The sequence below is a fragment of the Galeopterus variegatus genome, unplaced genomic scaffold (assembly GCF_000696425.1).
Source record: "Galeopterus variegatus unplaced genomic scaffold, G_variegatus-3.0.2 Scaffold5146, whole genome shotgun sequence".
Taxonomy (NCBI): Eukaryota; Metazoa; Chordata; class Mammalia; order Dermoptera; family Cynocephalidae; genus Galeopterus; species Galeopterus variegatus.
Window position 1 is genome coordinate 153,162 of NW_007731257.1, and position 10,501 is coordinate 163,662.

Consider the following 10,501-nt stretch of genomic DNA (forward strand, 5'->3'; position numbering starts at 1 on the left):
ACCCCCCCCTTTTTTTTTTTTTTTTTTTTTTTTGTCTTTTTGTGAGACCGGCCGCACCGCGCTCAGCCAGTGAGCGCCCCGGCCATCCCTATATAGGATCCGAACCCGCGGCGGGAGCGCTGCTGCGCTCCCAGCGCCGCACTCTCCCGAGTGCGCCACGGGCTCAGCCCCCTCCCATTTTTTAATTAATAAGGAAAGGTATTTTAAGACTGTGTAAATGTCCTGTTCCACATCAACCTTTTATCCTCTACTTTTAGCATCTTAGTATAGTTCATAGGTTTTCTTTGTATGGATCCTATGTAAGTCTAATTATGTCTGATCCTAAGTATTTCATATTTTTGGTCATTATCCCAGTTGGGATCTTTCATTATATTTACTAACTCATTACTTGTGGATGTAGGACATTATTGATTTTTGCTCACCACTTTTGTTATCAACCACCTACCTTAGGGCTTCTCTGAGTCCTGTCACAGCCAAGACTTACTTTGTTTTCATCACATGGACATTCCAGGACCACATATGCCAGCTACCTGTCAAAGGTTGTTTTTTATCTATAGGACTTTGCTTAATATGTCAAAGGGTTTTAATGTCCTTTTATTTACCATAAAGCATCAATCCCAAGCAATGCCCAGATATCAAGCACTCTGCTCCCACTCTCCAGCTTAAGGTAAAGTCTTTGCTGCTCCAAACATTTCTGGACCCTCAAACTATTGTGGCAATTTTTTTTTTTATTTTTTAAGATGACTGGGAAGGGGATCTTAACCCTTGACTTGGTGTTGTCAGCTCCATGCTCTCCCAAGTGAACTAACCAGCCATCCCTATATAGGGATCCAAACCCTTGGCCTTGGTGTTATCAGCACCACACTCTCCCAAGTGAGCCACAGGCTGGCCCCATGGTGTGGCTAAGTTATAATTGGGATGAACACAGAAGGTGTCACTCTGACATCTGCCAGACTTTGTTAATCCAGGTGACTGTTTCACAGAGGGAAGGAGTTCTGACTGCTTTTTGACTCACCTTCCCTTGGGGCAGTGTAATATCCAATCATAGCTGTAACCTCTTTCAGAACACTGAGGGGAAAGATCATTCCTATCCATTAATGTACATGTAGAAAATAAGCCAGCATAACTTCTGAACACAGGGGAATGTGCAGCAGGAAACTTGCAGATGCTACATGATTTTACTGTAACTTGTTTCCTTCGCTGTAACTTGTGGCTTATCTTCTGGGAAAGGGACACGAGGTACTGGGAACGTCATCCTTGAGAGATAAGAGACACAGTCTATTGTTTCTATCTGCTTCTCAAGAGAAAGAAAAAGTTGTTACATGGTGATGTTGCAGAGTCCCTGGCCCTGAGGGTCTCCTATAAACCACCTATTCATTCACTTATTCATTCATTCCTTCATTCAAAATATATTATGTGTCAGGTGTTGGGTATAATGTAGAAAACAAAAGAGACACAATAGAAGCACCCTGGAGGTTATAACCTGATGGAAGAAGAAATGTTAAGCTAAAAAATAAACAAACATAAGAAATAGTGGGGGTGGGGGTGAGATATCTGACTCTTAAGGGAAATGCATCTCTGGAAGAATACATCTTTCTATGGTCCCCTTCAGAGAAAGCACCTTTTTGTTTTTTGTTTGTTTTATACAAAGATGACTGGTAAGGGGATCTTAACCCTTGGCTTGGTGTTTTCAGCACCACGCTCAGCCAGTGAGCCAACTGGCCATCACTATATGGGATCCGAACCCGGGGCCTTGGTGTTACCAGCACCGCACTCTCCCAAGTGAGCCACGGGCCAGCCCAAAAGCACCTTTTTGTAAATATGAAATAGTTCACAGGGCCGGCCTGGTGGCACACTGGAGAGTGCGCTGCTTGGGAGCGCAGCGGCGCTCCCGCCGAGGGTTCGGATCCCATGTGGAGACCGGTTCCCGCTCACTGGCTGAGCACAGTGCAGGCACAACACCGAGGTTTGCGATCCCGTTGCCAGTCCCCAGTACGGGCGCGACACCGAGGGTTGCGATCCCGTTACCGGTCAGTAAAAAAGACAAAAAGGAAAAAAAAAAAAAGAAATAGTTCACAGTAATTTTTAGGTTTGATAAGTGAACTATAATCTATCCACGCAATAAGTAAGAATAAAAGAGAATAAGGGTGCTATCTCTGTAGTGCTATGAAAAGAACTCCAGGATACACCGGTGAGTGAGAAAAGCATGTGCAGAATCCTTTATTTAATATGCTGCCTATTATGTAAGAAATCGGTGTGAGCAGGAAGTAGAATAAGAACACATATTTGTATTTGCTTGTATTCGTATAAAGGGAGACTGGAAGAATAGGTACGAAACCTAGAAAGCTATTATTCATGGGGGATGTGGGGGAAATAGGGAAGATAGAGGTGCAAGTTTTTCAATGAAAATTTTTACTATTTTGTTTTCTAAACCATGTGACTATATTACCTATTTGGAAAATAAAATTTAACTTAAAAACAAGCACTTTTAAGACACAAGGCTGGCTTAGATGGGTTCATTGGTTAATTCCTCCAAACATTTAAGAAGAAATTAATACCAATTCTCTACAATCCCTTCCCGAAGATTGAAACAGAGGGAATACTTCCTAACTCATTCTATGAGGCTAGTATTACCCTAATACCAAAACCAGATGACAACCTTATGAGAAAAGAAAACCACAGATCATTCATTATCTCTCATGAAGATAGATACAAAAATCTTCAACAAAAGAGTAGCAAATCAAATCCAACAATGACCAAGTGGGATCTATCCCAGGTACGTAAGGCTGGTTCAACATTTGAACATTGACTAATGTAATCCATCATATCAACAGGTTAATGAGGTAAAATCACATGATCATATCAATAGATGCAGAAAAAAACATGTGACAAAATCCAACAACCATTTTCAATAAGAACCCTCAGCAAGCTAAAAATAGAAGGGGACTTCCACAACTTGATTAAGAACATCTGCAAAAAATCTACAGCAAACATAGTCAATGGTGAGAAACTAGAAGCTTTCCCACTAAGATGGAACAAGGCAAGAATGTCCCCTCTTACAACTCCTTTTCAACATTGTACCAGAAGTACTAGCTAATGTAGAAAATCTTAAAGAATCAACAAACAAAACAAAAACAAAAAAAGCCAAAAACAAACTAACAAACAAACAAAAAAAAAAACCCCAACAACTCCTGGAACTAATAAGGAACTATAGCATGGTTTCAAGATACAAGGTTAATACAGAAAAGTCAATTGTTTTCCTATATACCAGCAATAAGCAAGTGGAATTTGAAATTAAAACCACATTACCAGGGGCCGGCCCGTGGCTCACTCGGTAGAGTGCGGTGCTGAAAACACTAAGGCCCCGGGTTCGGATCCCATATAGGGATGGCCGGTTAGCTCACTGGGTGAGCGTGGTGCTGACAACACCAAGTCAAGGGTTAAGATCCCCTTACCAGTCATCTTAAAAAAAAAAAAATCACATTACCATTTGCATTAGCACCCAAATAAATGAAATACTTAGGTATAAATTTAACAAAATATGTACAAGATTTATATGAGAAAAACTATAAAATTCTTTTTTTTTTTTTAAAGATGACCAGTAAGGGGATCTTAACCCTTGACTTGGTGTTGTCAGCACCACGCTCTCCCAAGTGCGCTAACCGGCCATCCCTTTATAGGGATCTGAACCCGTGGCCTTGGTGTTATCAGCACCACACTCTCCCAAGTAAGCCATGGACTGGCCCTGAGATACTTCTTTTTAATGTGTAGAGCTAGGGCTAGGGTCTGGAGCTCACAGACCCCTCGAGCCCATTCACAGACCCTTCACACACAGGTCTATGAGCTGGGTAACCAGCAAAAAGGTCCTTGGAGCCTTGGTTGAAGAATGAATAGTTTTTATTCAGCACACACAAGTCTAATACCTAGGCAGTCCAAAGAGAAACTCAGAAACTCAACTGCTACTGGCAAAGTCCAAAGAGAAACTCAGCAGCTGCCAGCAGAGTAAACATGCTCTATTTTTAGACGTGAGCTCAGCAGGCCAGCTTCTACTTCACAAACTGCAGAGCACACAATAGCAACAAAACTAAACAGATACATTGGTGTACATGTGCACTAACTCCGCCCACACAACTTGTTTACAAAGAATTAAGAATGTGCTGCTCGCCCCCCAACCAGACCTGAGCCAAGGGAGCCTGACTAAATTATCCTATTTTCCCCACAGGAAGACTCAACATTGTCAAGGTATTAATTTTTCCCAACTTGATCTATAGATTCAATGCAATCCTAATAAAAATCCCAGCAAGGTATTTTGTGGATATCAACAAACTGATTCTAAAATTTCCATGGAGAGGCAAAAGACCCAGAATAGCTAACTCAATATTGAAGGAGAGGAACAAAGTCAGAGGACTGACACAACCTGACTTCAAGACTTACTACAAAGCTCCAATAACCAAGACAATGCAGTATTGACAAGAGAATAAACAAATAGATTGATGGAACAGAATATAGAGAACCCAGAATAGAACAACATTAATATAGTCGACTGATTTTTTTTTTTTTTGGCAGCTGGCTGTTAAGGGGATCCAAACCCTTGACCTTGGTGTTACAACACTGCATTCTAACCAGCAGAGCTAATCAGCCAGCCCTGGTCTTTGACAAAGGAGCAAACAGTCTTTTCAACAAATGGTGCCAGAACAACTAGCCATCCACATACAAAAAAAAGAATCTAGGGCCGGCCCATGGCTCACTCGGGAGAGTGCGGTACTGATAACACCAAGGCCCCGGGTTCGGATCCCACATAGGAATGGCCGGTTCACTCACTGGCTGAGCGTGGTGCTGACAACACCAAGTCAAGGGTGAAGATCCCCTTACCGGTCATCTTTAAAAATAAAAAAAAATAATAATAATAATAATAATAATCTAGACACAAACCTTACAAAAATTAACTCGAAATAGATGACCTTGGGTATGGAGATGACTTTTTAGATACAGCACCAAAGGCACAATCCAGGAAAGAAATAACTGATAAGCTGGACTTTATTAAAATTAGTAAATTCTGCTCTAAGAAGGACAATGTCAAGAGAATAACAGCACAGCCACAGACTGGAAGAAAATAACTGCAAAAGACACATTAGATAAAGGACTATTATCCAATTGGGTACAGACTTTATAAATATGACTCCAAAAGCACAGGCAACCAAAGGAAAAATAAACAAATGGGATTATATCAAACTAAAAAGTTTCTGCACAGCAAAAGAATTAGCAGGGTGAAAAGACAAACAACAGAGTGGGAGAAAATATTTGCAAAATATACATCTGACAAAGGATTAATATCCAGAATATACAAGGAACTCAAACAACTTTACAGCAAAAAAACAAAAACAAAAACAAGTAACCCAACTAAAAAATGGGCGAAGGAGCTGAATAGGCATTTCTCAAAGGAAAATATATGAATGGCCAACAGACACATGATAAAATCCTCAACATCACTCAGCATTTGGGAAATGCAAATCAAAACCACTTAGAGATATCATCTCACTTCAGTTAGGATGGCTAATATCCAAAAGACTAAGCATGATGAATGCTGGCGAGGTTGCGGAGAAAAAGGAACCCTCCTGCACTGTTGGTGGGACTGCAAAATGGTGCAGCCTCTATGGAAAATGGTATGAAGGTTCCTCAAATAATTACAGATAGATCTGCCATATGGCACAGCTATTCCACTGCTGGGTATATACCCAGAAGAATTAAATCATTTTGAAGGGATACCTGTACTCCTATGTTTATTGCAGCACTATCTACAAGAGCCAAGAGTTGGAACCAGCCCAAATGCCGATCATCAGATGAGTGGATAAGGAAACTGTGGTATATCTACACAATGGAATACTACTCTGCTATAAAAACTAATGAAATACTACCATTTACAGCAACATGGATGGACTTAGAGAAAATTATATTAAGTGAAATAAGCCAGGCACAGAAAGAGAAATACTGCATGTTCTCACTTATTTGTGGGAGCTAAAAATAAATAAATAAATAAATATACAAACAAATAAATGGGGGTGGGGAGGGAAGAAGACACAACGATCACAACAATTCCTTGAATTTTTTAAGACAAGTGAACAGATATGATGTTGATGGGGGGAAGGGGGAGTGGGAGGGCGGGAAAGAAGAATCAGTAAAGGGACACGAAAATCAACTACACTGTATATTGATAAATTAAAATTAAATTAAATTTTTAAAAAGAGGACTGTTATCCAAAATACACAAAGAACTCTTTAAACTCAATAATAAGGAAGAAACCAACTCAATTTAGAAATGGTCAAAAAAGACCTGAACAGACACCTCACCAGAAAAGATATATAGATGGCAAGTGAGCATGTGAAAAGATGTTCAACATTCATATCATTAGAGAATTGCAAATTAAAATGAGATACTACCGCATGCTTATTAGAATAACCAAAATCCGAAACACTAACACCACCAAATACTGGCGAGGACGTGGAACAATGGGAACTCTCATTTGTTGCTGATGGGAATACAAAATGGTATAGCCACTTTTTTTTTTTTTTTTTTTTTTTTTTTTTTTTTTTTTTTTTTATCTTTTTATTTTTTTTTTTAATCTGCACAAATTTATTATCATTCAAATCTCAGAAAAAGGAATGTAGTGAGTCAGGGTTGTCTGAAAATCCAAGTTTGTCCATGTTCATGTATTTACATTTGGGAGCAGGGCCTATGTGGGATCCGAACCCTTGGCCTTGGTGTTATCAGCACCGCACTCTCCCGAGTGAGCCACAGGGCCGGCCCGGTATAGCCACTTTGGAATACCATTTGGCAATTTCTTACAAAACTAAACACACTCTTACTATAGGATCCAGCAATTGCACTCCTTGGTATTTTCCCAAAGGAATTGAAAATTTATATCCACACAAAAACCTGCACATGAATGTTTACAGCAGTTTTTAAATTATTTTTAATTTTTTAAATTTTCATTTTTACAGAAGGCTAAGTTTCAGGCAACCCCTCCTCCCTGCCCCAGCACTGGTGGCTGGTGGAACGGAGGAAGGTGGGGTCGAGGACAAGTGCGGCCAACGCACTGCTGTCAGCAGTCTGAATGCTCTAGGCTCAGGGGCTTCTGCGATTCCACTAACCTGAGGACAAGTGCAGCAGCCCCTCCACCCTCTGCCAGCCCTGCTTCTGCCAGCTTGTCCCACCCACTTGTCCTGAGTGTGGCAACACATCAGAGCTCGGAGCAGGCCAGGTGGGAGGCAGATGCCGAGCTTCACCTGGCTGTGTATCCAACCTCCACCCTCCCTCCTCACCCTCTCAGGAGGCCCCATCCCAGCCAGGGCTCAGCGGGGCCAGGCAGCACTGAACTCCTTCTCCAGAGCCTGGACGAACTGGTCATTGAGGAAGAGCAGCTGACCATGGGGCAGGAAGCGGGTAAGGATGCCCTCGATGCGGTCAGCACGCAGCAGGAGGCTGGCACCAAGGGCCAGCAGCCGGAGGTGGTCAAGGAGGAGGCGTGCCAGCAGCCGGAGTGTGCTCTCAGCCAGCAGCAGGTTCTCATGGGCATCCAGCACTAGGGCAAAGCCTAAGGAGAGCACGCCCAGCCACACCACCGTCCGTGCCTCCCGGAAAGGGTCCCCTGCTGCCAGGCGGAAGGCCCCACATGAGGCTTCCTGCAGAGGCACTGGCTCATCTGAGGACTGGGGCTGCAGATCCATGGGAGGCCGGCCGGATGCCTGCTGCTGCAACTGGCACATTGACTCCACCTGCCTGGGGAGAGCAGGCAAGTCAGGCTGACAGGTGACAGGCCTGGCCAGGGCACCACAGCAGCCCACACACCAACTTCTGTCATCCTCATAGCCACCCCTGGAGCTGGGAGTTGCTGTTACCCCTTTATCTCAGGTAAGGAAACTAAGGCCCAGAGAGACTAAGTGATCTGCCAGGGCCACACAGCCAGGAAGTGTGAGCCTGGATGGGAATCCAGGCCCCAACCTCCAGGCCCTGAACCACTTTATTCCATGCGGCCAAGAGAAGGCAGGTTGTGAACAAAGTTCCTACAGCTGGAAAAGGGCACCAGGAGAAGATCCTGCCCCCGCCCGCTTCACAGCGGCCTCCACAACACAAGGAAAGTAAGCAATAAATGAGGAGAATAAATGCCATCACCCAACCCGGGCTGACCAACCTCTCCATCCTCATCACCCCCTGCAGCCAGCTCCAAGTAAAAAAGAAAGACCTTCCAGGTGACCATCAAGGTTTTTGAAAGCTCCCTCTGATCCTTCCTGAATTGTCCTCCAGTTTGGGCCATGCACAGGCTGGTTTTAAATGCATTTGTTTGGTTTTCTACGCTACAGGGACAGGAAGGAAGTCAAGAAGAACAAGAAGATGGCAGGACCTGGCAAAGCGTGGCCTCAGAGCAGTAACCCACACACAGGAGGCACAGTGTCCTGGGAGACTCTGGCACCTGCCAGCTCCATCTGAATCTGGGATGGGAAGGTCCAAGACCAGCCACCCCAGTCTGGAACAGTGTTTTCCAAAGTGTGTTCTGGATCCCAGGCTTTCAGGAAGCCCTGGGTATAAGGAGTCCCCATGTACCACATTCTCTCTTTTCCTTAGAGATTCATAAAGTCTACAGGCACACTACAGGTCCTGAGAAACACTGCAGTACAAAAAAGCATGTTTAATCTACACCGGGTCTGCCTGCCTACACTCAAATCTCAGTTCTGCCACTTTCTAGCTGCATAATCTTGGGCAGGTTAAGTTCCTAAAACACTCAGTTTACTCATCAGTAAGGTGGGGATAATAACTGTACCTATCACAAAAGACTATTATGAGGATTACAGAAGTTAATATACATGAACATAATGGTTAGCACATTTTACAAGTTCAGTAAATGCTAACTACAGTAATAATAATGATAACAGCATTATTAATTCTTCAACCCTTTTTCACATAACACTTATGAGCAACTGTAGAAGACTCTTTGGGAATGTCACTCTAAAACTTTCTCTCTGCTTCTTAGTCCTGCCAGAATACCTATCACAATCAGACATGTGTACAACGAACGCCTGGGGCTGGGCGTGCGGTTACCTGGCCACGGCCAAGATCTGCTCCTTGCGGAGAAGTCTGTCCCTCTCAGCACCATGTGCTCGCGGGTCATCAGGTGACTTCTCAGCGCCAAAGACGCAGGAGTAGAGCACTCGGCAAAGGCCCGTGTCCTGGGCAAGTGGGGCCCTCAAAGTGTGGATAAGGAAGGCGTGGACCATGGCTCCAACGTGGGTGCTACAGGGAAGCCAGAGATCTCAGTGAGATGAGAGTGAAACCCCAGCAGGAGAGGGGCCCACAGGAAGGGTCTGGCCCAGTATGGCCTGAGAGTGTGTCCAGAGGCTGGTGTGGCTGGACATTGATCCTCCTTGCCCACCCAAGACACACCCTAGCCTCTGAATAATTGCATCTGGTCAGCATCACATAATAAAGTCCAGTGGTGAAGAAACGTCAGAGAACCCTAGACCTGGTTCTGCAAAACAACTGGCCAGGAATCTGGCATGAGAGTCAAGGAAAACCTGAGAAGACCAGAGACCAAACAGCTAAAGGCAACTTGTGTTCCTGGACTGGAACCTGGGCCAATAAAAAGGTAATTTCCATAAAGGGCAGTATTGGGACAACTGGAAATTTAAGTATGGACTATGCGTTAGAAAATAGTCTTGATCAATGTTACCTGATTTTGAATGTAGGAGCATGCTCTTGTTTTTAGAAAATACATACGGATGTACCTCTAATTAGAGCGGTAAAGGGGTATCATATCCGCAACCAACACAAATGGCCCAGTTTAAACAGGCACTGAGAGAATAGAGAAAATGATAACGCAACTGGGGCAAAAGAAGTTAACCGGTGAATCTTATCAAAGGGTACATGGGAGTTGTTAGAAATTATTCCAAAATAAAGACCTAATAATGGTATCTGCTGGCTCAGTGGCCGGCCCGGGGGTCTAAAGACAGCGGGTACAGAGTCAGCAGGTATCTGTAGTTGAGGATAACAGACCATCAGTTTAAATTGGTCAAACAAAAAGGTTCGCGAAGGCGCTTCGAGAACCTGAGCCCAGTCCCTTAGCGCTGACCTCCGGTGACCCTCCAGCCTCAAGCAAAGTGCGTCATCAGCCCTCGCCACCGCGTCCCCCACCCCCCACTAGAGAAATGGTAGCGGCCGAGGCCCCTTACGTCACTGCCTCCCGCGGTGCGGCGGCGCAGTGCACTTTGGGGGTTGTAGTTCTTTACTCCAGTCAACCAGGTCTGAGGGGGACACTCCCCGCGAGTGTGCTGCTTCTGCAGTCCCCGGCCGCTGTCGTCGAGGCGTCGCTCTCAGCCTTCCTTCTTTTTAACAAGCCGCTTCAATTGGCGGCGGAAGAGCAATGGCGGCTGCGCGGCCCGTGGGCGCTTGCGCACGCCGCTCGCGGTCGCGCGCACCAGCCGCCGCCGCCGGGGGGGGGGGCGCCCCCCCC

General features: G+C 44.6%; 1 protein-coding gene across 2 annotated transcripts in view; it reads right to left on the minus strand.

Moving 5' to 3' along the window:
* Positions 1 to 10,447, minus strand: part of AP5S1 (adaptor-related protein complex 5, sigma 1 subunit) — a 14,559-nt gene extending 4,112 nt beyond the window's left edge. The window contains exons 1-3 of one of the 2 annotated variants that reach the window (XM_008589003.1): positions 10,221 to 10,447; positions 9,094 to 9,285; positions 6,967 to 7,776 (exon numbers count right to left, since the gene is read on the minus strand). In XM_008589003.1, the coding sequence (XP_008587225.1) occupies positions 7,350 to 7,776; positions 9,094 to 9,269 (603 nt within the window). In that variant the 5' untranslated portion in view covers positions 9,270 to 9,285; positions 10,221 to 10,447 and the 3' untranslated portion in view covers positions 6,967 to 7,349. Of the gene's footprint in view, positions 1 to 6,966; positions 7,777 to 9,093; positions 9,286 to 10,220 lie in introns of those variants that run through there. The other variant, XR_551714.1, reaches the window with a different exon arrangement.
* Positions 10,448 to 10,501: the final 54 nt, after the last annotated feature.